The sequence below is a fragment of the Rattus norvegicus genome, chromosome 7 (genome assembly GCF_021556685.1).
Source record: "Rattus norvegicus strain SHRSP/BbbUtx chromosome 7, alternate assembly SHRSP_T2T, whole genome shotgun sequence".
In the NCBI taxonomy this organism is placed as follows: Eukaryota; Metazoa; Chordata; class Mammalia; order Rodentia; family Muridae; genus Rattus; species Rattus norvegicus.
This window is the reverse complement of record NC_141540.1, coordinates 78,112,116-78,139,282: the sequence shown is the minus strand read 5'-3', so window position 1 is coordinate 78,139,282 and position 27,167 is coordinate 78,112,116. Positions and strand designations below refer to the sequence as shown.

The 27,167-nt window shown below is 43.3% G+C and overlaps 1 protein-coding gene across 6 annotated transcripts in view; it reads right to left on the bottom strand.

The window, feature by feature from the left end:
* Positions 1-27,167, bottom strand: part of Grhl2 (grainyhead-like transcription factor 2) — a 130,003-nt gene that overhangs the window by 73,295 nt on the left and 29,541 nt on the right. For all 6 annotated transcript variants that reach the window (XM_087556497.1, XM_087556496.1, XM_087556499.1 and 3 more), the window contains exons 2-6: positions 22,908-23,103; positions 19,124-19,191; positions 13,538-13,934; positions 3,447-3,502; positions 2,034-2,190 (exon numbers count right to left, since the gene is read on the bottom strand). In XM_087556497.1, coding sequence (XP_087412623.1) covers positions 2,034-2,190; positions 3,447-3,502; positions 13,538-13,934; positions 19,124-19,191; positions 22,908-23,103 — 874 coding nt within the window. The remainder of the gene's footprint in view (positions 1-2,033; positions 2,191-3,446; positions 3,503-13,537; positions 13,935-19,123; positions 19,192-22,907; positions 23,104-27,167) is intronic.

The following is a 27,167-nucleotide window of genomic DNA, read 5'->3' as shown; positions in this document are numbered from 1 at the left end:
GCCTCAGGCTGGAGTGGAGCAGGTAACAAGAGAATTGCACAGGAAACAGAGAAATTAACATTGAGATAAAATCATATCGATAAACTTATTTCAAGTCGGATAAGTCATAATCCAAAAGTACAAGAGCAGCTATGCACGTCAATAAAACGTGGCTGTTCTTTACATGAGCGACAACAACTAATTCTATTTCACAGAAATAAGAATCTAAACATCACTTCAGTTCTAAATTACAAATGGACATCATTTGCATAAATTTACGTACACTTGCTGTCATTCTGGAATTAAGGTCGCCATGACCCTTTCGGAGGCTCCAGAATGATGGGTCTATAGATACGAGGTGCCATACCTGGTTCAGATCCCATTCTCAGCAAAATGGACAAAAGGAGATAAAATTTCCATTTTAACCAATTGCTTTTGGTTATTAATGCTTTGGGGTTTTGTTTCGGTTTATTGTTTGGGAGGGGTGTGTGTGTGTGTGTGTGTGTGTGTGTGTGTGTGTGTGTGTGATTTTGATTTTGATTTTGATTTTTCCAGACAGGAGCCCTCTCGGACTGGCTGCACTTTACACACAAGGCTGGTCTCAAACTTTCAGATATCTGCCAGCCTCTCTGTCACCGCACTCAGTTTTAGATTTCCATACTAGAAGACTTCCATGATCCCACCAAAGTGGAACCATTGGGAAAATCCAAACTGATGTCACTTACATGGCTGCCACCTTTTCAGAGTGATGGCTGTGGAGCTCTTACAAATACGATTAAACTGTATTGCACGTGAACTCCTAGACACCCATGTCTGGATCGAGACCCAAGGAGAAATCTCTCACTTTTTATCCCTCCAGGGAGCACCACAGAGCACTGTATCTAGTTGTACTTGGTTTTCTTGGTGGTGCTGGGAATAGAACCTGAAGCCTCACAGACTAGGACTAGAGACCCCCCAGTCACACACAGCATCATGCAGCCCACCCTTGTGCCTAGCAGAGTTAGTCCAGAAGCCAGTAGCTTGGCCTTTACCCTAGCAATCAATCCCTCCCATCTTGGTTACCTCACTTATTAGCTTTTGAAAGCCAAGTTTTCTTATGTATGGTACTGTAATAGAACAGTGTGCTTCATCATCATTATTAATAAAAGGGGCTGTGGCTTAGTTTCAATAAGCTATTGGACATCCAGTGCCAGTGCAATTCCTGATGAGGAAGACACCATCACTGGGGGACTTGTTGATGCAATGCATTCTTGTTGATACCGATGTCCTCCTCCATGGTCCTGGCCACGGAGTTGGAACACATTGATGTCACAACAGACTGAACCTTGGGCACCTTTTGACTGCCAGTGGCTCACCTTACTTGGGAACTTGGCCTATATGTGGTAAGGGCACTGTGCTCTGGACATGCCATGGTTCCCTGCTTCTTAGTAGGACGTATCCATGGACAGAGTCTGGGGACCACAAATACAGTGGCATGGAGCAGTTTATAAGACAGCAGGAAAGTCTCTCAACACTTTTCTAACCTCTGCTATAAGTTATTTTTAAGTAAAGATAAATTTCCTGTCACCTCCCTGTTAGCAGTAGCAGGCATGCTGGGTGACTGGCATGCTTCCAAAGCAGACTGACAGTGACAACTCCAGTGTCATTTCCCACAAGTGAGATTAATACCCATGAATCTAAAGGCCCCCAGGCTGCCGCTGGTGGGGATGATACCTTGACTTTTGAATCCCGGGTAAGCCAGGGGCTGCAGAAGGCTTTGTAAGGGCTGTAAATGTGCTCTGCTCCGCTGTGCCCACAAACATACCCTGATCAACAGATCAGCTGACAATAGTTACACAGCCTACAAGCCGTGAGGGGGCAAGAGGATCCCTTGGACACCGTGAAAAAGCATGTTCAGCCAAGCTGCTCCCCTGGGGACTTACTGGTTACTGATTAAAATGATAAACTATGAGCAATAGGTTCTCTTGCACCAAACTTTCTGAGTTATTCATTTTGGAACTTTTCTCCATGCCATCCCACAGGTATGCTAGGGAGCAGAGAAATGGGGCCCGTACCCTGACTTTGCTGATGGGGTGTCGGAAGCATTTGTTGTCTCCAGTCTCACTGAGTGTTATGGCATAGAATTGTCCTTTGTTGAGGTAGGTCATGGGGCCCTCCCCCTGCTTCTGCCGGAGAGATTTGGTGGCTTCCAGGGTGTACTGAAATGTACCACTGTGAAGAGAAAACAGACTCGTCAGTTCACTAACTGGACATTCCTCCGTTCCCGTTCCCGAGCAGTTTCATGTCAACAGTATTTTATGCAAATATTAACAAATATTACTATGTTACAGACAAAATACAGAATACAGCAAAAGGAATGAGTCCAAACCAAAGGCCAGTGCTGGTGCAATATACATTTTTTAGCTGTGGCCCATAAACCTGATAGTTTTAAGTGGGGGAGAAAGTCCAGGATGTGATGGGCAAACTCCCACCAGAGAACCCTGGGTAGATCTTGGGAATTCAGCCTTAGACAGAAGCTCCACTTTTGTACTAAGAACAACAGCAGCACTTCCCCTCGGCCTCTGCATTTGCCCAGTTTTCTTTGTATCTGGCCACAAATGCCCTGGAGCCTTAGCTTGGTTATGGTCGTACACCTCTGACTCCTAATATGACATCACAGCATGTGCCGTAAAACTGGCCCATTTCCTGTTTGGAAACCTACAGTAGGAGTTGTGCTGAAGCTACTCCAATCAGGGGCTTATGTGTGGCGGCTCTTGACAAATGGCTCACTGCCTGGCTTTACAAATAAAGTTTATTGGGACAGTAGTATCTACTGTTTTCTGGCTAGCTCATTCCAGAAAAGGCTGAAGATCTTTGCCCAAATACTTCCTCTCATATTTTTAAGATGCAATTTATAAGACAAAATCATTGATTTTTCTAATTGTTTAAAATTAATAATAGGTGGAAATCATGACTTTTTTATTCAATTTGTTCTTTCAGAAATGATTATTTTGGTTAAACTGTGGGTTAAGCCACAGAAGTGGGCCATTAATAAACTCAATACTTTCTGAATCACCAATCCCTCTCTACTGGGTTCAGTTATTCACCTTGGTCTTCAAAAGACTTGGAGCAAAAATTATTCACAAATGCCATCTTTTAAAATATCCCACTTACAGAACTAGAGGGACTCTACTTTCTAATATTTTTGAAATGTTATTTATCTTTTAGTTATAAATCATTTAAAGTTTAAAAAAATTCCTCTTATTTGATAAAAAAAATCTGAAGTTTGGAGCTGTAGAGATGGCTCAGTGGTTAGAGCACTGGATACTCCTTTAGAGGACCCAGGTTTTATTCCCAGGACCAACATGGCAGTTCACAATCATGGGCACCATGGTGCACAGGCATACAGGCAGGCAAACACTAGGCATAAAACAATGATATAAGAATGTTTAAAGTCTGTCAGTTAAACACATCTCTTGCTGACCTACCTCCCCGTCTGGTCATATGTATACTCATCAGCACCAACAGAAGTACTCCGAAATTTCTGAAAGTTTTAAATGGTAGAATTAATACAAACAGGCTGAGCATACATATATATTACAAAACAACAGAAAAAGCAAATGTACAATAATAACAACAGTTGTAGAAGTATATTCTATTCCCAATTCATCATTCCATCACCTCCTGGAAAAGGAAAATCAGTGCAGTTCCAAGATATGTGCAGGTGCCACGTGCTGAGCCTTCCAACAGATCGGTCATTTTTTTTTCCAATTTCAGGTTGTCTCTAACACTTTATTTTAAACATTACAGAATCAAAGTTAATGGCAAACCAATTACAGAGACGAGATGACACAGCAAGAAGTCTAACGGGGTGGTTAGAAGCATCATTTCTAGGGTAGGACCATCAAGAATCAAGTGATAGCTAATTTATCTGAGACTTATTTAAAATTGTGAGGTATATTCTCTGTTAAACATCTACTCATAGTTTGATTACATTAAACAGACTAGCAAAATACAAAAAGCATGATACATACAGCAGACATTTTATACGTGTACTGAGTACTAGTAAATAACAACATCTTAACTCTACCAGGATCCTCTAAGCATCGCTGCTAGCAGATGTGTTCAGAGTAGATTTTGAGAGAAGACTATAAGGATAGTGTTACACAAACAGCAACCTAATCCTGGTGAGTGTGTGTGTGTGTGTGTGTGTGTGTGTGTGTGTGTGTGTGTCTTTACATTTTAGACAGTTTCACAATTTGATGCCGAGGTAGGTGAGACAGCGTAGGATGTGAAGCATGTGAAAGTCCTCCAAGCCTGAGGACTTAAGTTTGATACCCAGATGCCACAAAATGGAAGAAGAGGACTGACATCTGTAAGCTGTCCTCTGACCTTCACACATGTCACCGCCCATGCTCACACAAGATCCACACAACTCTTGACCTATTAAGCAAATATTGAGCAAGTGTTGGTGATGGGGCATACCCACATGTTGTTCCCATACATAGATATGTGGTCGTTCCTCTGTGACCCTTTCCTTGAGTTCTGTCTGAGGAACCTCCTCCTTACTCTCATTTCCAATGTTTCAAGAATTCCCTTCCTCAGGAGAGGGTCTCACAGCTATTTTCAGATGTTCTTCATAAACCACACCCACCACCTCCAGAATTCAGCATGCAGTTTCTGCATTTTCTGTTGACATATTCACAATTCTTATCTGGTCTTATTCCTCAGATCCAAAAAGACAATCCTTCCTGAGCATTTACCCAGCCACATGACCCCATGCACACTGTACAAATATTGGTTTATTGAGTAATCGTGACAAAGAATCAAATGTATTAGTTTGTATCTCTTTTGCAATCAGTCAGTCTGAAAACCCTTCCGTGAGAGTTTTCTAGGGCTTTACCATTTGTTTGGCGTTTGGCACCAGAAGAAACATAGAAATTGAATAAGACTCTGTCTTAGCCTCAAATAATGAAAAAAAAAAAAAATGGGGGGGGGGGGGAGTTGGAGAGATGGCTCAGCAGTTAAGAGCTCTTCCAGAACTCCTGAGTCCAAATTCCCAGCAACCACGTGGTGGCTCACAACTATCTGGGATGGATCCAAATCCAATGCCCTCTTCTGGTACATCTGAAGATAGGAACAGTGTACTCATAGACATACAGTAATAAATATGGGGGTGGCGGGGGAAGGGGGGAGGCTAGAGAGGTTGAGAGCACTGACTGGTCTTCCAGAGGTTCTGAGTTCAATTCCTAGCAACCACTTGGTGACTGAAAACGATCTGCAATGAGATCTGGTGCCTTCTTCTGGCATGTAGACATATATGCAGGCAGAACACTGTACGCAATAAACCTTTTTAAAAAATTGGTCGAGAGGAATAAATTCACATAAGAAGCAACAGCAAAGTAGACTAGAATACAACAGACTACTATGCACGGAAGTCCATGTTGGATCGTGCATTCGTTCTTGTATCTATCCTAGAGGAATAGCGTAGAGGGGGTGTTAACAGGAAAAACAGAAAATGTGTGCACTTCCCATCATCAGTCTTTGGTCTGATTCCAAAGTTAAGAAAAACCTGGGTTGACAGAAGGGACGGAGAGAAATTAACCAGGTAAAGAGAGGCACCCTGAGTTGAGGCGAAGCAACCGGTACAAACATGGACAGAATGAGAAGTGGGTAATTGATGGTCTGAGTCTCACAGTCCAGTGCAGTAGCTGTTAGCCATGTGTGCTACCTGAACTCAACTTAACAAAGCCTTAATCGTTCAGTTGCCCAGTCAACTAAACACACGTAAACAATAAGCTGTTAAATCTGGCTACCAAACTTACCCTATTGGAAGGCACAAAAGAAAACGTTCATTGTTAAAATAAGTTTGAATTAGGAAATTTTGACTTTAATAGGGAGGATGAGTTTCCAAGGTTTGTGCTTCAAGGACGCTACAACAATGCCAACAACTACTACTTCATGAGCAGGGCTGCATGAAGCTGCGAGTCCGTGTGACTGTGATGGCATACATGAATCTCCTGTGCCATCTCACATGGCAGCCTACGGATAGGACAGTAAGCTTAACACATTGGACTCATGAAGGCCCTGCTTCTACTCTCTCAAATGATGTGAGAACATATGATGCTGTGAGAACTTAAGACTCTCAAACACTGAAAATTAATGCAGACAAAACAGAATTCTGCCCTAGTACATAAATGTCTATGTACATGAGAAAAAAAAGAAAAGAAAAAAGAACAGCTAATGCCAAGTGTGTATGGTCGGACTGGTGCCGCTACAAGTTCAAATGTTAAATAATGGCCCCCAAGATCTACTGCACTCCCTCCCCATAGGGAGATCCTCATATCTCAGGAATGCCAGCTTTTGTTGTGTAAACCTTGCCACTGGGCAAAAGTTCCGGGGCTGGGTCTTAGGCAGGGATGAGGAGGAGAGGAACAGAGAGAAGTCTCCATGGGGTAGGTGGATCTTGAGTGAATGGCCATGAGGGCCAGCCTGTTGGGGTAGGAGCCACTCTGTCCGAGCATGGCAAGTGATGTCTCAGGGAACGCCACAGGGAAGTAGACAAAATAGCACAGAGGGTTGCTATCTGCCCAGCTCTAGTGCTTTAAGGCTTACTGTAAATCTGAAGGTTTCTGTGTCTTTTATCTGGTCTGAAGCAGGGTAGAAGCCCCTAATAGATATTTAGACACAAAAAGGGGCTACAGCAAAGCCACAGAATGTTAACCACAACACAAGTGGGTGGTTATCTTCAATCTTAAATTTTCTTTAATCTCCTTCTATATCTTTATAATCTTTTTTAAAACTAAGAGAAGCCAGGTGGTGTGGCACATGCCTTTGATCCCAACACTCTGGAGGTGGATTTTGTTCTATGAGTTCAAGGCCAGCCTGATCTACAGAGCAGGTTCCAGGACAGGCAGGGCTGCACAGAGAAACTGCCTCAATAAATAAATAAATCCAAATAAATAAATAGTAAGTAAGCAATCCACTTATTAAACATCGCACTCATTTACGTGGTCACTCGATAGGCTGCATAAACATGATTTAGGATTGAGAACTAGAATCCAAATGCCTAACTGGGGGTTTCTGATCACGGTTGTCAGCCTACCACTTCATGTGAACCTCTGAGTAGTGTTTATAGCATGATAAAAAGACCAGCAGACACAGATCACTGTACCTTGCCACGGTTTCATGCAAATTCTACAGATTCCACACTCATCTGAAGTTGGTAAAGAACATGTGTGTATAGTGGGTATAGAAACCACATGTAGGGCTGGAGAGATGGCTCGGTGGTTAAGAGCACTGACTGCTCTTCCTGCGGTCCGGAGTTCAAATCTCAGCAACCACATGGTGGCTCACAACCACCTGTAATGGGATCTGATGCCCTCTTCAGGTGTGTCTGAAGACAGCTACAGTGTACTCATATATATATAATAAATAAATGTTTTTTTAAAAAAAAGAAACCACATGTAAGTGCAGGTTCATGATCATCCACATATAAGTGCAGGCCATGACCAACCTCATACAAGTGCAGGCCATGACCAACCTCCTGTAAGTGCAGGCCATGACCAACCTCATGTAAATGCAGGCCATGACCAACCTCATGTAAGTGCAGGCCATGACCAGCCAGCTCAAAACAACTCAGTGGTATTTGGGGGGACTTTTCTTTCATATATTCTTTGTCTGGACATTTTTAATATTTTTCTAACTTTACTGATCCTTGGCTTAAATATTATGGTTTTCAATTTTTTTATGTTTTTATGGGTTCTCTCTCTTTTTTTTTCCTCACTCCCCCTTGTGTGTGTGTGTGTATGTGTGTGTGTGTGTGTGTGTATGCAGGTGTGTGCTTATGTATTTGTGTGCACATGTGCCCACATGTGTATGTGTCTGTCTACACGTGTGTGATGTGTGTCTGTATGTGTATGTGTGTGATGTGTATATGTGTGTTGCATATGTATATATGTGTATGTGTTTCCTATGCTTTTTCTTTAGACTTTTTCCCTCCCTTCCATCTGTTTACCTTGTTTTATTCTGGTTTGTTTGTTTCATTTGCCTTATCCTTTTCTAAAGAGGAGAAGTCATGGTGTTTGATGAGTGGGCAGGTGGGGAGGATCCAGCAGGACATGAGGGAGAGAAACAGTGATCTGAACATACTACATGAAGAAAAAAATCTATGTTCAGTTAAGATGTGTGATAGTGTATGTTTGACCCTTGCACATCAGCTATTTTTGTTTCTGGGTTTTAGGAGGCTTCCTGCTGTTGTTTGTTTCTTTGTTTGTTTGTTTGTTTGTTTGTTTGTTTTTCAAGACAGGGTTTCTCTGTATACCCCTGACTGTACTCAATCTGTAGACCAGGCTGGCCTCAAACTCAGAGATCTGCCTCCCTCTGCCTCCAGAGTGCTCATGCCAGCATAGTTAAAATGGCTATTAGCATTCTAGTTTTGTTCTTGAGGTGGGAGGCAAAGAGAAGACACCTGCCAAGAACAGTCCACAAGAGACAAGAATTCTTTATCTGTGGGGAAGTCAACTAAGTCACACAGCTAAGCCATGTGATTGATGCCTTTCCCCACTCACCTCTGTTCAGTTATACGGAGCATTCTCTTCACATCAGCTGGTAAGCCACATGCCATAGTACTATATTAACGAAGTTCGGGGCTGGAGAGATGGCTCAGTGGTTAAGAGCACTGACTGCTCTTCCAGAGGTCCTAAGTTAATCCCCAGCAACCACATGATGGCTCCTAACCATCTATAATGAGATCTGATGCCCTCTTCTGTTGTGCAGGCATGCATGCAGGCACTGTGTACATAATAAATAAGTAAATCTTAAAAAAAAATAGAATAGTTAAATAAATTAAATACAGATTTATAAATGAATAGATAGATGATAGATGATAGACAGACAGACGACAGACAGATGACAGACAGACTCCCAAGGCTCGGATGTGGCTCACACTTGCCTAGTATGTGCAGGGCCAAGTTCAATCCCCACTACACCATGTGCTAGCCATCACGGTGCTAGAGATGTCGGTGACAGGACATCACAACCAAGGTTAGGAGCCCATGCTAGTTCCTGGCTTCCTAACATTTGATACTTCCGGTGTAACACAAACACTGACTGACATAAGAGAGGCAACATCCTCAGCTAATCACCACGTTCACACAACACAGCTACTCAAGGAAGCTGCAGCACTTCTGAGCAAAGACACCCCTAGCAGCAGTGGCAGACTCATGTCATCTACAGAGCAACAATTACAGAGATGCCCACGTTCTCATTGCATTTTTGACAAGATCCAACCCAACCCCCACCTCCTCATACTTTCCAAATGAACATTGTCAACTCAGCCAGAGGCAGACATTTCTGTAGTTTACTGAAAAGAAGTACTGGTTTTTAGACAAGTTTTCCTCAATCAACTTTTCCTGGTGAACAACTTCACACTCATGTTCTCAACCACCTGGCGAGGAGATGACTAGACATCATGGATCCGTAGAGATCACAGGCCCACAGATCACCGACTCAATTCACCTCAGCAGAAATACAATCAGCAAAGCAAACACTGACTTCGCTGAGAGGAGAGAACAGCTGACTGGAGTGTCAGCTTCCAACAAGTTTGCTAACTCAAGGACTTCAAAATAAGCCCCCAGTACAATAGCTTCCTCTCACAACCTTCTTTATCTAAACCATGCTCACATCTGATAACATATACAGGTCCACATCCACACATCCTTCCGTAACTAACAGATATCTGTACACCAATAACAACCTTCCCGTGGAAAATCTGGAGCGTCCTGTGGGACTGAATGATGGTTCAGCTACTTGGTTTTCTCCAACAGCTCCCTGAGTACTTGGAGAATCAAGTATTCAACACTATCAGACCACGAAATCCTTTACTTCGTTTAAAAACTACAAAAGGTCATTGTTGATCTTACATGATGTCACATACTAAGCAGAATGGCAGATTTTTTTCCCCTTTTTATTACAAGGTCATTAAAAGTGTAGTTGTACAACTCCCAAATTTAAAGAAATACGATAGCCCCTAAGGGCAGAGAATTTCTTAGCTCTGATTAAGGTCACTCTGGAGTTCACAGAAGGTAGCAGCACTTATAAGCATCTGGTGCCAGCAGTGGGTGGAAGGGTTACCAGTGTCCCTTTGAGAGCTACAGTGCTGGCCAGCATGTTGTGTCTCTGGTCCCTACCAGAAAGAGAAACAGTATCTGTAGAGATAGACAAGGAACACTACAATTTTAAACAAACATTGAGTGGGCCATTGTCTCGTGCAGTAGAGTTACTGAGACTCTGTAAGACCACAGACTCTTCTCCAGGACTGAGAGGTGAGAGTCAAGGAGACAGGCGTTGGAGAGGACACTTTGCCTACTGGCTGCAGTGTCTAATATTAGTACCCTTTCTGCCTTACCTTCCTCACTAAGAAAACACAGATGACAATCATCATGACTGTCACTCAGAATGTTGCTGCTGTGCTGTGACATGTAAGAACTTGATCTCCAACACCGGAGTGTTGAGAGATGGGTCATGAGGGCATTCCTCATGAACAAATTAACTTCAAGAACTGAGAGTGAATTTACTAAGGAAAGGAAAGGCTGTCACAAAAGCAAACTAGCCATGTATCACACACATATATAGTCATCTATCACATATATGCAGCATAGCCATCTATGACATGTATGTAGCCTAGTCATCTGTCTATCACATGTATGTAGCCTAGTCATCTATCACATGTGTGTAGCTTAGCCATCTGTCTATCACATGTATGTAGCCTAGCCATCTATCACTTGTATGTAGCCAAGCCATCTATCACATGTATGCAGCCTAGCCATCTGTCTATCACATGTATGCAGCCTAGCCATCTATCACATGTATGCAGCCTAGCCATCTATCACATGTATGTAAGCCTAGCCATCTATCACATGTATGCAGCCTAGCCATCTATCACATGTATGTAGCCTAGCCATCTATCACATGTATGTAGCCTAGCCATCTATTACATGCATGCAGCCCATTCACCTTCTGCCCTGTAACAATATAACTAGCCATCATCAGATGTGGCCTGGCTGTTGGTGTTTCTGTCCCAGTGACTCTGAACAGGAAGCCAGATAAGGGCACTCAGCATCTGCCTCTCCCTGGGAAACCAGCCGGCCCCCATGTCCTACTTTTACAGGCCCAGATAAGCTGAAAATCAAAAAAGCCAATGACTTATTTCTCGTTTGAGGCACTGCTCCTGGATGACAGAAAAAGCACATGTTCATTGCCCATTCTAGGTCAAGAATCGGAGAGGTGGCCCACAAAGAGATCATCTACGAAGATTTCGTGGCAAGTAAGTGGACACAAGGACACATCTCGGTAATCCACGGGAGCTCCAGCCTTGCTTCCCACTGTGAGACGGCTCAGCATCAGTAGAGGCCGCCGAGTCTGACAAGCTGGGTTCAAGCTCCAAGAGCCACATGGGGGAAAGAAAGAAAGGACTCGGGGGGGGGGGGGGGGGGCTGGGGATTTAGCTCAGTGGTAGAGCGCTTACCTAGGAAGCACAAGGCCCTGGGTTCGGTCCCCAGCTCCAAAAAAAAGAACCAAAAAAAAAAAAAAAGAAGGAGTGAAGAAAGAAAGGACTCTCAAAAGTTGTGCTCTGACTTCCCTCTGTTGTGCACACATGAAAGCATATACACACATGCATACCAAATAATAATAATAATAATGATGATGATGATGATGATGATGATGATAACAATAATGGTGATGATGATGATGATGGGAAGCGGTAGTTCACACAACCAAGGAAGTCTACACAGAGAAGCCTGTCTAAAAAACAAAACAAAACAAAAACCCATAATAATAAATTAATAATACTAATAATGATAAAATAAAAGCAAAGTTTGAGCCAGATGTACTGGTGCATGCTTTTAATCCTAGCCGTGGAGAAGCAGAGGCAGGTGTGGATCTCTGTGAGTTTCGAGGACAGTGTGGTCGACATATAGAGTTCCAGGACTATAGATAAATCCTGTCTCAAAAAATAAATAAATAAATAAATTTAGGAAAAACTATAAAGTTATTTTTAAGTGGATCAGAAAACCACCTCTAAGGGGAGAAACAACTCGCTCTCTAGAGATGAACAAGAAAATTGTTGAAATGTTAGTTTAGCTGCTCACAGGAGAAAATTGCTGACACATTGGTTTAGACACATACACACACACACACACACACACACACACACACACACACACACACGAACATACAAGAGAAAACTGTTGAGACACTGGGTTAAAAAATCTTAACATTTAAAAGCAAATTTGATTAGATAAAACTTTTGTTTATATACCTATAGTCTTTAAATGACATAATTAAGAAAACAAAAGGACTCTGGGATTAAAAGAATATAGATGATATCTATTCCTATTACCTTAAGAACCCTTTACAATTTAATAAAAGAAACATAAATTGCCCAGACTTTAAGATACAAGGAAAAGCGAATCACAATGAAACAGTACACCGCCTCACAAGATATCAGAGAAATGCAAATTGAAACCAGAATGGACACCAAATAGTCACTAAAATACCTGAAGTTAAGCAGACTAATCCTACAAGTATTGGCCAGGGTGTGGAAAACAGAAGTGACTGTTAACGTCACTGAATGAAACTAACTCATAAATGCTATATGCATGCACCTGGCAATGCACACAGATACCCACACAAAATGCACGGCTACACCTTACTAAAACATACGCCAGTCTGTTTAGAAAAGCATTCAGCATAACCCCAAACTGAAAGCCAGCAAACAGCAATTAACGGCTTCTTAAATAAATTGTGATATGCACTCACCTTGGAATACTGACCCGCAGTTGAAAAACTATTTACCCATAGGAAAAAGTAAATATAAATAAACAAACCAAAAACTACGATAAATGAAAGAAGACAATGTAAAAGATTATATTCCATTCGATTTCCATGGAATGTTAAAAGAGGAAGCACTACAATGAGAGTCAGATTCCTAACTGCCAGGAGCGAAGAGAAAGCAGAGGTGAAGGTCAGAGAGGCTCCTTTTAGGGTAAAAAACGTTCTAGGTTGTGGTTCCAACAAAGTCTGCTCAGACGTAAATAATTATCAAATTTCTAAGTTTATGCGTTTAGAAAATGTGAATCTAGTGTGACATTTGTGGGCCTGAGAGGAATTTTACCTCTCGGTCTGTCAGAAAGGACACACAAAAGCCCACTGGGTGGCAAATACAACCGATGTTGGGGTCGTCAGTCTGCCAAAAGCTGCCAAGAGCTACACCACTTTTACAAAAAGAATGGACATGCAACATTTCTAGTGTCTACCATGGAAAGTTCAAAAAAGATCAAGGAGATAAAGCCTTTAAAGCCGGAAGTTCCACATAAGCTTCACTTAACCCCTCATAAAAACTTAAAACAAAATAACACCTAAGAGACAAGACAGGAACGTCCCTCCGCGTGTTTCAAAATACCAAATCACCAACAAAGCATTAAAAATAACGAGAGTGGATAAACTCGATTTCATTTAATCTCGTGAATGGAAAGTGGAGATTAGTAGGGTGCTCTGGGCTGGGAGCGGGGCTCACCTCCGGGGCGCCGTCCTTGAAGCTCTCGCTGTAGGTGCTGTCGGGCGTGCTGCGCTGGTCGTCCTTTAGATAGGAGCTGTGGCTGGCTATGGAGGGCAGGTCATACTGAGTCTGTTCAAAGATAACCACGCGCTGCTCCTCGCCACCGTCCGCGCGGGGATAGTGCACCGGGGGCGCCATGAACACGGGCGTGAAATCCTCAGCTTTCACCACCGTGATGCCCGACACGGGGATGACGGCGGGGCTCTCAGTGATGGACACGCTGTACTGCTCACGCTTCGAATTCTCCATGTGGTCTTGACTCAGGCAGAGGTTCACAGGGACGGTCTTCAGAACCTGCACTCGGTTCTCGCCTCCGCTCAAGTTGATCTGGGCTTCGCTGGTGCCAAGACAGTTTCTGTGTTCAGACCGGTGACAGGATAGAATAAGAATAAAGCGCCACTTCAAAAACTGACTAAAAAGTCGGAGAGATGGCTCAGTGGTTAAGAGCACTAACTGCTCTTCCAGAGGTCCTGAGTTCAAATGCCAGCAACCACGTGGTGGCTCACAACCATTTATAATGGAATCTGATGCCCTCTTCTGGTGTGTCAGTTACAGTGTACTCATATATAATAAATAAATAAATCTTAAAAAAAAAAACTGCTTTAAAAAAAACAGTACAGGGGCTGGAGAGAGCAGTTAAGAACACAGACTCTCTTCCAGAGGACAGGGGTTCAATTCCAGCACCCGCAAGTCAGCTCACAAATGTCTGCAACTCCAGTTCAAGGGAATCCCATACCCTCCCTAAGCCATCCCTAAGCCATTCAGGCAAAATATCAATGTACATAAAATCAAAATAAATTTTGGAACAATCAACCAATTCAGGCAGCCATCCGGTTATATCAGGAGCAGAAGGACTGACAGGAACTTCACAATGGGGTGTAATGGATCTTTGTCAGTATGCGTGTTCCTGGGTGGCAAATACAGTGAAGTCTCAACCCTCCATGAAACACACATGCTACTTTAAAAACATAAAAGGTAGGAAGGTGGTCCTAAACCTATCACTGACTTCTAACTTTCAGCTCTCAGGAGGTAAAGCTGGGAAACTGAATATCAAGTAAGGCCAGTAAGACGAGGAGGCAGGTTCCCTTAAGGACAAGGGGAATTTATCAACAAGGCAGAAGCACAAGAAGAGGAAGAGTGGAAGGAAGGGCTGGTCTAGATAAAAAGGGACTTTTTCTTTTTTTTTTTTTTTTCTTTTTTTTTTTTTTGTTCTTTTTTCGGAGCTGGGGACCGAACCCAGGGCCTTGCGCTTCCTAGGCAAGCGCTCTACCACTGAGCTAAATCCCCAACCCCTAAAAAGGGACTTTTAAAACACTAACAACCAGTCCTGCATGATAGCTCATTCCATTAATACTAGCACTCTAGAGGCAGAGGTAGGTGGGTCCACAAGTTCAAGGCCAACCTGGTCTGTGTAGGAAGTTCCAAGCCAGCCAGGGTTACATAGCGAAACACCATCTTAAATAAATAGAATGAGAACACCTAAACCTCATAGGTAAATATTATAGGGTGCTATTTGGGTCATAAATAAATCAAAGTATGTATGAGGCATATGTAACATTTGAGGCAGCTGACTAGAGACTGTGAATTTGGCAGTATTTGATATTGTTAATTTAAGTGTTGACAAGGTTTTAAATTTATGTAATAAAATGTTCTTAGTGTCAGAGATTCAAGTAAGAAGTAGAGAGAATAATTTGACAGTGGGATTCTTGTCTGCATCTTGTGGGTTTGGGGGGTTTTGTTTGCTTGTTTGTTTATTTTGCTTTGCTTTGCTTTGAGAACAGGGTTTCTCGGTGTAACAGTCCTGGCTGTTCTGGAACTTGCTCTGTAGACTAGGCTGGCCTTGAAAACACAGAGATCAAGTTGCCTCTGCCTCCCAAGTGCTGCGACTAAAGGCATGCACCACCACTGCCCAGCGACAGTGGGATTTGGAAGGTGGTGGAAGGGAGAATAGGGATCAAGGGAGACTAGCAAATCCTATCACCACTGTATACTACATGGGACAGAGCTCGGTGCACTGTTCTCTGCACTTCTGTCCTAGACAGGGAGTCTCAAAAGGAGAAAAAGACCACGCAGCAGCTCATGCTGCAATTGGAGCAGTTAGGATGGTTTGGGAGAACTACTCAAGTTTGAGGCCAGCCTGGGCTACTTACTGAATTCCAGGCTAACTTGGGCTATGGAGTGAGACCTTGTCTCAACCAGAGAGAGGAAAGATAGGCATGGTAATTTGAAAAGTTGGTAGGATGTTTCTCACTATTCTGTGGAACAAAATAAGAAATTATCATTATAATATTTTCATCAAGAGAAATAACAGTTTATGAATTATTTCAGCACTTAATTACTTTAGGGTTTGAGGAAATCTTTAAGTAGGCTTAAGTAGAATGATCTCATTGACCACTTCTGTGGTACAGAGAAAGAAAATGATTTAGAAGGTTAAGTTTTAGCAGGATATAATGAAACACTTGCATTTAAAGAATTTGGGTGAGGATTAGATAGTAATGAGGAATTGTGATTACTATGAGTGTTTGTGTGTGTGTGTGAGTGTGTGTATGTGAGTGAGTGTATGTGTGCGAATGTGTGTATGTGAGTATATGTGTGTGGGAATGTGTAAGTGTGTGTGTGTATGTGTGTGTGAGTATATGTGAGTTTGTGTGGGAATGTGTGAGTGTATGTGGTGGGTGCGTGAGTGTGAGTGGGTGAGTGTGAATGAGTGTGTGAGTATGTGTGTGCATGTGAGTATATGTAAGTGTGTGAGTGTGTGTGTGTATGTGAGTGGGTGTGAGTGGGCAAGTGTGTGTATGTGTGTGTTAGTGCAAATTTGTGTGAATGTGTGAGTAAACCTGTGTGTGGATGTGAGTATATGAGTGGGTGAGTGTGTGTGAATGTGTGAGTGTGTGAGTGTATGTGTGCATGTGAGTATATATGAGTGCGTGAGTGTATGTGAGTGGGTGTGAGTGGGTTTGATTGGGTGAGTGGGTGTATGTGTGTGAGTGTGTGCGAATTTGTGTGAGTGTGTGTGAGTGAGTGTATGTGTGAGTGGGCAAGTGTGTGTGAGTATGTGTGTGTATGAGTGTGTGTGTGTGTGTAATGATCTTACACTCAGTGAAGGAGGAGGCACACTTGAGAATGGTTCTCCATAGAACAGAAAAAAGAAAGCACATGCTCTTTTTTTTTTTTTTTTTTTTTTGGTTCTTTTTTTCTCCAGAGCTGGGGACCGAACCCAGGGCCTTGCGCTTCCTAGGCAAGCGCTCTACCACTGAGCTAAATCCCCAACCCCTAAGAAAGCACATGCTCTTTATGGATCCTTGTCTTCATTGTGAGTTTGAGTTACTTTACATAGCATGTGCTATTTGGGGGTCAATTGGCACATTTCGCTGGGAGAAACAAATGTTTAAATAAAATTAGTTTTCTCAAGAATCAAGCTCTCCCCGTTTCAGTTCATAAAGAAAGAAATCCAATAGTCTCTGCAAGAGTTGGTGATTTTTGCTTTGATTTTCTATCTAGAACTTCAAAGGGAAGCTTCAGAAAGAATGGGTATCCATAAAGATACCTGACCATCTGAGGCTTGCAAACCTGCAACAATGACTCGGTTAACTCCCGAGGAATGAAATCTAGTCTACAAATACCCTGGCTTTAAGCAATAAGCTGTTCTTACAGTCAAATAACAGAGTGGCTCCCATGGAAGACACAGGAGGAGTTAGACATTATGTTTTATGTGAATCCCACACGACAAATGATGCTAAAATTCAGACCACCCGTTTGCATCAGCGTTTCCTAAAGCCCGCTGTTCTGAATACTTAACGGGATGTTAACAGATCCTCAAAAACGGAGTCCATTATAAAATCAATGTTAAAAAACAAACAGGAAAAGACCATGTTGCCATAACAGGACACCTGAGTGGACCCAAGCAAGATGAACACGGTCCAGGCCTTCATCTCTTTTCTTGTAACTCAGGGCTTCCCTAACCACTGCAACCACGACCATCAATATCTGTGGGTAACATCCTGCAGGCTGGCTGTAAATGGGTTCTTCCACACAGACTTAAACACAGCCACCCGGCAAAGCCACCTGGCTTTGCCAAAATATTCAAACTTCACTTTAGTTTATTTCTAGTCAGATTTAGTCATTCTCTACTTACCACAAAAACATGAGTTCTAAGCAAACATACAAGTCAAAATATCTTTCAGGGCTTTTATCAAAAAAAAAAAAAAAATCAAACCTCGGAGCTATATAAATCTAGTCAAATTGTTAGTATAAAAGATCATAGATTCTTGCCTAGCAAGCACAAGGCCCTGGGTTCGGTCCCCAGCTCCGAAAAAAAGAAAAAAGAAAAAAAAAAAAGATCATAGATTCAAGAATCACACTTTATGGTGAACTACACTTGTAGAACAGTATTAACTTTAGGACTTGATACCACAATTTCAAAACTACAACTCCCCCAAATGGGTAATTAGAACAAAGTATAAATCTCCAGCAGGAACCCCCATCCATCCCACAGCAAGGTGATTTGTGGGACGACAGCTGAGCAAAGCATCAGTCCCTTCTGGCCCTCTGTTTTCCTTTCAATGATCTTATCCAAAAGAGAAGGGACACTCCAGTCACTCCTGACCACAGAGTAAGCACAGAGTAAAGCTGGCTGAGACAGGATGGAGGAACAGCCTGAGTCACACCTGCAAGGTGACAAGCTACATGTTCCAACTGGCTTCATCAGAAAAAAAAGCTGCGATCACCTCTCTCTCCCCTTCTCGTCTCGGTTCATCTGTGTCTTCTTGCCACACATCTTGTCAGGCAGGATGATATATGATCTCCTGTCATCCTATCATCCTGATGGGGCTAGCAGCTCCCCAGTCTCAACCAGCTGCCTCCCTGATCTCAGAGTAATCACTGCCTTCAGGGCTAGACTGCAGGAATGTGTGGGACTGGGCGGAAAGACGTATTCAGCAGCGGCAGGCTCTCCCTGGCAGTCACCTCTAGCCCCTAAGTTTTAACTGCTTTCTCAGCTCTTCATCTGAGAGAACTGCTGAAGACCCTCTGGATGCACAGGCAAAACTATGCCATTTGCTTTTCCTAGCCAGAGAACAAGTTGTGACCCAGGTTCCTAAGACAGAGAGGCTTTTTGACCCAACCTTTTCTAAAGAAAACCAAACCTCCACTCAAGTTATATTTTAGATTTAATTTTATGTGTATGAATGTTTTTGCCTGACTGCATTTATGTGTCCTACTTGCGTGTCTGGTCCCCTTGGAGATCAATATAGGGTGACAGATCCCTTGGAACTGGAGTTAGGAAGGTTGTGAACCACCGTATGGGCACTGGGAATCAAACCCAGGTCGTGAGCAAGAACAGCAAAACCAGTAAGCCTCTCTTCAAGCCACGTCGAGGGTGGATAGTCTCTCTATGTAGATTAGCTGCTTGGAATTCACTGTGTAGATCAAGTTGGCCTGAAACCCACAGAGATCTGTCATATGCCTTTGTGCCTGGCTTCCTTTTTTCACAAACCAGAGAAATAGAGTTTTTCTAAGAGGCAAACAGACTCCCTCACACTGTACCTTTTTTCCTCGTCTTCTTGGCTGTCGCTTGCTTTGCTCACAGACAGAAGTCTCTTGTCTCGAGGAACCTGAAAACCAGCAGTAAACCATCAGACAGACTTACTGACCATGTGCAAATGGAGACACCAACACAGGCAAAAGACTAACAGGAGCTTTCTTTTCAAAGTAGAAGGTTATTGTCAGAAAATGGTTAAGAGCAACCAGAAACAAAGCGGTAACCGATGTAGGTTCGTGAGCGCCATGATTCTGCTGACATAGAAGACTGTGCCATGTGCAACCGGCCTTAGGAATGGGTGAGGGAAAGAGCCAAGTGTATGGGGTGAAGATGGGCTTGACAGAGAGCAACCCCCTGAGAACATGGAGTAAGCTTCCTTTCTGAAAGGAAGGCTGATGAGGGGTTGGGGAAGACACTGGGCAGGGCCTAACAGTTCAGCTCTTGTGATTCTGAGCACCTCATAGGAACATTCCCTAACCACGCCTGAGGAGGCTCGCCTCCAGTCTTTCTGATACAGTTTATTCCTAACCATGATGCCAGCATGCCACCTGGGGAGAGGAAACTCCACTACTTGCAGATGGATTTGTTTGGGTATATAGACTTTTTTTTTTTTTTGCTTCTGGCTAACCTTGAAGAGTTTCTTCTGAACCAGTTTTCTCACTGTTTTGAGATAAACACAGATTTGTGGCAAACTTCCTCTTACTAAATTCCTCAAGGAATTCCTATGGTGTCCATTCAGCCAAATACGTACAAAAGCTGAGATGCTTGAACTAGGGAAGTGGCAAAGGTGAGTCCAAGGTTGGAAACCCAGAGTCTGACCACCCATGCTCAAGCCTAAGCTGAACCTGGGGAAGTTGCATACAAAAGCCAGTGACTCTGACGGCTTTTAAGGGCCTGCTTGTTTATGTCTCACAAACTACTCTGAGACCAAGAGGTTCCTGGTGGGCAAAAAGAACCATTTCACATTTACTATAACAACAGCAAGTGTCAGAACAATTTAACTTTCAAAGTTTATAGTTTAAAAGAAGAGAATTGGGGTTGGGGATTTAGCTCAGTGGTAGAGCGCTTGCCTAGCAAGCACAAGGCCCTGGGTTCAGTCCCCAGCTCCGAAAAAAGAAAAAAAAAAAAAAAAAAAGAATTATCCTATTTCATCAACAAGCACCTTTGAGAAAAGTCCCCTGTCCTCACAGGACAGTTAAGTCTTCCTTAACTCCAGCACAGGAAGGTATGAGGACAGAGGCCTGAAAGAGGCCTCAGCTCCACCATTCTGACATCCAGTTCAAATGTCGCAAGACTAGTCCTAGCCAGTCTTTGTGGCACACGCCCAGCACTTAGGAGGCAGAGGCAGGAGGATCTCTGAATTTTGCAGCCAGCCTGGACTACAAAGCAAGTTCCAGAACAGTCAGAGCTATGTAGGACACCGCCTCAAAACAAAGCAAAACAAAAACAAAGAAAGAAAGAGACTGGTCCTTTTCTTAGACACTAAAAAGCTTCAAACAAATGACAGCAAATCTTGAATGCAATGTAAGGAACCGTATGACTTAGGAGACGGTCATTAAATGAGGAGGAAAAAGTAGATTTGGGTATAATGTAATGTTGGTTTTGTATAACCTATCCACCCTGTAGCTCCAAATATTACAGCCAGATTTGAGCTTGAATCAAATATGTTTGCAAATGTGTACAGAGGAGATAACACACCCAGCATCACATGTTCCAGCATTCAACTGCCCATATTCAGTTGCTCAATTATCCTCTGACCCTGTGGTAAACCAAATGTGTTCCTTTGTAATCTAATTTCTAATTACTTGTGCCTCAAGGTAAACTTCTCTTTTTCACTAATACACACCCAGTACACCACCAAAATCACGTATTTAAAATTATGGCCATTCCACAACAACAAAGTCTATTTTAAAGAACAATAGGGCAGGGAGGTGATAGAGTGGGTAAGGAGGCAGCACTGGCCTGGGAACTTCAGCCGGGTTCCAGAACCCACATAAAAGGCAGAATCCAGAGGTGCACTTACGTAATTCAGCATTCTTGCTGTGAATCTGGGGTAGAGACAGGATAAGCAGCCAGAGACCCAAGGGCCAGCAAAGCGGCACAAACAAGAGACGCCTACACTCATCACACACACACACATACACAGACGCTAAATAAATTTACTAATGAATAAGAACAATGTTTTTCTTCTAAATATATTGATATATTCCTTTAAGGCCTTTTAAAATTATTGTCATATTGATTATAAAAGTCAGAAAAAATTGTCATGACCCGAATATTTAAAACAGGAACAATTTAATGATTTGTCAATAGATTTTTTTAATTGCTAAAACTGTCAAATTTCAACTACTTTGCTGTCATTAAAAACAAAACAAAACAAAAGACAAAAAAAATGTTTTCCCATTTCTCTCTGAGCAAAGGACTGGAAACAAGAACTACTGGCGTCAGGAATGGGCGAGGCTGGGAAGTGAAGCATTTTGATTGGTGCACCGGGAATGGGAGAGGCTGGGCAGTGACATATTCTGATTTAATGAGTTCTGTCTCTATTACTCTCTATAAACTTCAACATGCTTTCATTTCAGATATCAAAGCTATCTATGCTTGTGACTTTCTTTTCTTTCTTCCTTTTTTTTCCCCCCTCAAGGCAAGATTTCTCTGTGTAGCCCCCAGCTGTCCTGAAATTCTCTATGTAAACCAGGATGGCCTTGAACTCAAGGGACCCTTTGCCTCTAAGTGCTAGGATTAAAGATGTGCTCACCTGTCTGTCAGTATTTGACAACACATCCTCTCCAGCTAAGGAGGGGAAAAACAACTTAGACCAGCACTTTCTAACAATGAATAATGTAGTCATCGGAGGTAATAATCTGCCCAGTTAAAATGTTCTGGTGGGCCCTATCTGTAAATCCCTCATGCCTGTCCCTCAGACTTTGCTCTCTGTCTTAGGTGAGGCAATAGGAAACAGACCAGTTTTTTCTTGGTGGGTTCATCCGAACCTGATTTCCCTACAATTGAAGGAGAATGGGGGAGAGGGTTAGCTCTTAGTTCAGTATCCCAGCACCCTGGCAGCTCCCAGGCGTAGCTAGAGGTATCCTAGCCACAGCAGCCAGTGCAGCTCCTGAAGTGCTAAACACCACCTGTTGACTTTGCACACTTCAATGGTTCCCAGGGGGCAGGTCATAATTCTTTACATTTAAAATCCACTATTGTTTCTTGTTTAATTTCCTGACATACACTTTAAAAACTGAGTGACCAGTATTACTTCTCATGTTATATTGACTTTTAAGGACTTTTTCCAAAATTTAAAAAAAAAAAATGGGGGCAGTCAGGGCTGGATTTTGTGAGAGCCCCTCACCAACACACTCACTGGGATGAGCCCCAGAAAGCAGACATAGAGGCACCAGGACGGTTCTTATTAAACTGAAAACTCTAGAGACAAGTAAAGGTTGACAGTTGAACTGCTGGTGTGGCTCTTGGGGACCTGCCAGCCATCCTCTTCTGGCTTCTGCACAGACAGACAGACAGACAGACAGACAGACAGACACACACACACACACACACACACACACACACAAACAAGAGAGAGAGACAGAGAGACAGAGACAGAGACAGAGAAGGAGAGAGAATCCTTAATTAAAACTTCTCTGTTGACATGAAGTTGGGTTTCATAAGGGGGAAGGGGGAAACACACAAAAAAAAGGACGACCTAGGGCCACTGACCTAGAACAAAGACTTGCATCTTGCCAAAGGTGCAATGAGGCCTGGAGGCAGGGGCTGGCCCAAGGGACCCACCTTGTAGTAGTCATAGAGAAGGCCCAGGGCAGCAGCACTGTCCTCATCCCCATTGATGCTCATCATTGCCTTGGTGGCTGCCGTCAGGGGGTTCTCCAGATACGACTTCCAGGCCTCATCCTCACTTGTGTAGGCTCTTCGGGTGTTGAAGGGAGGGTCACTGGGCATGGGCACCAAGGCCACTAGTCTTTTATTACTGTAAAAAAACAAGAGAAATATAAGGCTCATTGTCAGGGAACTTTGCATCACCACCACAACCACCACCACCACAACCACCACCGCTGCCGCCACCACCACCACCACCACCACCACTGCTGATACTATACAGGTCATGTGGTGACCCTGATTTGTATTTGCCCAGCATAAAACATGTTAAAGCTGAAATGACAACCATACTGCACTTTTAAAGCCTCAACTTACATCTTCACTGTGCATGAAGAGCAGTAATAGGTTTTAAAAGGTAGCCTGGACTTGAAGACATGGCTCAGTGGTTAAAGAGTGCTTACTGCACTTCCAAAGGACCAGGTTCAATTCCCAGCCCTCACATCAGGTAGCTTAGAACTGTCTGTAACTACAGTTCTAGGTCGGTCACTCTCCAGACACCCCGTTCACATAGTAAACATAAACGCTCTCTCTCTCTCTCTCTCTCACACACACACACACACACACACACACACACACAAACACACACACACACATACACACAAATAAATATTTTCAAGAGTAGTATATGTCTTAGTTAAGGTGTCTATTGCTGTAATGAAATGTCACGACCAAGAAGCAGGCTGGGCAGAAAGGCTTCGTTCTACACTTCCACATTGCTGTTCATCAAGAAGTCAGAAACTCAAGCAGGGCAGGACCCTGAGGCAGGAGCTGATGCAGAGGCCATGGAGGGTGTTGCTTACTGGCTTGCTTACATGCTCCCTTACAGAACCCAGGACCACCAGCCCAGGGATGGCACTACCCCCAAAAGGCTGGGCCCTCCCTCATTGATCACTAATTGAGAAAATGCCTTGCAGCTGGATCTCATGGAGGCATTTCCTCAACTGAGGCTCCTTCCTGATGACTCCAGCCTGTGTCCAGCTAGTAAGTATTATCTCCTTAGTTCATGTCGGTCTCCCCCAAACACAGCTCTCCGCATCTGATTATCCTGAGTAATTTAATTATTCTTCGTTAATGAGCACTAGAATAGAACCCTGTGAGAGAATAATTTTCCTTTAACTAAATCCTAATTTTAAAACATTAATTTTGTATAGGTAATGGGTTAATGATTAAAATTGTTTTATTAAATTTAACCTTGCTTGGAATTTCCAGCAAATTATAGATCAACATAAATCTCTTAATTGGAATAGCAGCATAAGCTATTGGCAAACAGAACACATTACATACAGATAAGACTGTAATAGAGCAGTGGACTGCAGTGATGGAATGAACTCTACCGACGAGTCCCACGTCACTGTAGGATTCTACTATATTGGCGTAATATGGCAGTGTCATGGAAGGAAGCCCTATGAGGAGACTGTTGGCATACAGGGAGAACTTCCCTAAGTGACAGGATGTGAAATCAATTCTAACCAGGTCAGCCTTGTGTAAAGCAGCAATGTCTTAAGGTCAATGTGACAACAGTGACTCACATACTCAAAAACCACAGTCCTTACAGCTCCCCAGGCACGTCAGGATACAAAGTGTCAAGGAACTGAGTCTGGAGAAACTCTACGCTCATTTATAGCTCTTTTTTCTTATTCACTGAAAGGGAACAGAAGCAGAAGGATACTCTGTGTTCAAGTAACAGCTCCCTTAACACACTGTCATATGACATCTAGGTGGCAGTGCCAACTCTGTTGCAAATAACATGGTTTCAAAATGTCTCCCTGAGTGTCCGTGGAATGAGACAAATGCCTACTGACACAGCTCTGGAGGTGACTGCTTGTTCAGTAGCCCATGGTGAAGGAAAACTGACTGGATACCTGTGTTCTTAGGTAGGGACAGCAATGCCCACCAGCCCGCCTCACAGATAAATAACAGATAAGTGGGTCCTGGGGAGGAGGCAGAACTCTGAAGTTAAATAATACTGCCACCACCATGCTCTGTTGTTCCTATCAAGTTTCTGTGCCTCTAGGGCCATGTTAGAGTTGATCATCATTTATTAATAGTAAAATAAGATCATAAATAAAGGGAAATAAAAATTGCTCATTTAACCTAGGTGTGGTGGCACACCCCTTTAATCCCAGCATTTGGGAGGAAGAGGTAGGTGGGTTTCTGAGAGTTCAAGGCCTGCCCAGTCTACAAAGGGAATCCTGGACAGCTAGAGCTCTGTTACACAGAGAAACCCTGTCTCAGAAAACAACAAGATTTGTCCATCTAGTGCTATTCCACAAGTATTTGTTGAGTGCTCAGAGGTGGTGCTGCTGTTGAACATGGAGAGTGAGAGGGCTGACCCTGTGACCCACAGTGCGTGGCAGGATAGGAAGCCACTGCAGCAGCCAAGAGTGTGAGAGGGCAAGTCAGAGCTGAAAGACAGAGAGACTGTGCTGCTCCTTGAGGAGGGACCGAGAGGGAAAATTGATTTTGGAGGGGATTTTGAAATTGATACATTACATCCTTTAGAATGACAGTTTTTATAAAAGATGTATGTTTTGGGAAGTCCACTGGAGGAAAAAAAAAAAAAACTCTTCCTAAAAGGAGTATGGCGTTTCCACTCTGGAGTTACACATGCAGGCTGGAAGCGTCTATAGGCAGAGGGGAGGCCTCGTGGAGAGCTGGGTCTCAGGCTGTGATGGTGCTAGCCTCTAGTGGGGTCTAGTGGGGCTGGCCTTACCCACATTTCACTGAGAAAGTGAAACAGAAAACAGAAGTCCAGCCATTCGTGAAGATCCGGGCATCACGCACGCTTTCCTAAAACACTCAGTGCAGTAGTAAAGAGTCTCATAGCATAACTGTGCCAAGATGTAGACAAATATTCCGACATTTAAAATTTGAAGCAGGGTTCTGACTGTGTATCGCTTTGGCGTTAAATCATAAGATTTAACTCTGAAGCTAAACCCCAAATCCCAGAAAGCCGTTTTCGAAGTGGCCTTGCAAAGCCTTGCCATTGAAAAGAATAAGGGTGGTTTTCTCTGTCACTCCTGAGGAAGAGGATGCTGGCTAGAACGATGGCTCATTTCTAACATTTAGCAGGAAACTGCGGCCTGATTCACTGCAGAGATTTTTCTCGACTCTTCCTTAGTATCCAACTCCTTCCTCCTGATTGAATCTTCCTGGCACAGAACGGGTGACTTTAGGAATTTACCCAGTGTCTCCCCTAGCAGGAAACTCTTGGTGATTCCTTCTTTTCTTTTCCTTTTTTCCTTTTTTCTCTTGATAGAGCAAGGGCCAGTTATGCTCTCCCTTTGAACTATGCAATGCCTGTCTTCACTCTTCAGAGACTACAGTCGTGTACAATACATAGAAATGAAAGTGCACAGAGTGGCACTTACCAACTAGAATGCTTTCCAGTTAATGTCTGTTCACAGGAAAGACGACTCTAATTCTGCTGCACTCAAGTCTTTTTTTCTTCCTTTTTCTTTTCTTTTTTTCATTTCTGGTTTTTTGAGACAGGGTTTCTTTGTGTAGTCCTGAAACTCTCTCCATAGACCAAGCTGGCCTCAATCCCTTAAACTCAAGAGATCTGCCTGCCTCTGTCTCCCAACTGCTGGGATTAAAAGTATGTGTCACCACTGCCTGGCTTGCTTCTGTCCATTAAGAATCTCTCAATTCTTTTGTAACCTTCTAAACCCAAGGCTTCACAATCTGGGTGGCTTCGCACACAGAACTCTAAGCAAATGTGATCTCTGGGTCTCTCTCTGAGGACAGCAGAGCTCAGGTCACTTCTGCTAACATTTTCTGCAGCGTGGCTGCAGGGGTGAAGGGAACTATGTGGGTGACAACCTCAGCCAGCCAGCTCCCACAGTCTCTGGATCCCCCGTCAGGGACAGCCCTCCCACTGCTTGGAGAGATAAGGGGAGCTGCATGCACAAAGGCTTTGTTGGGGAGCTCTAGAAACAGCACTTGACATGTGTGTCCGCTGTATTAAACCAGTCACCATATCCATTATGACAGCCTCAGTCTTAGCCCCTCAAGGCATTCTCATTAATCTTCCAGAACTTTCCCCCTCATCAGATGGGTGGAAATCTGGTGAAATAATCTTCATGGAACACCATTTTTTAGAATATAGTGTGAGCATTGCCTAGATCAGGTCCAGCCCCCTCAGCAGATTCTTAT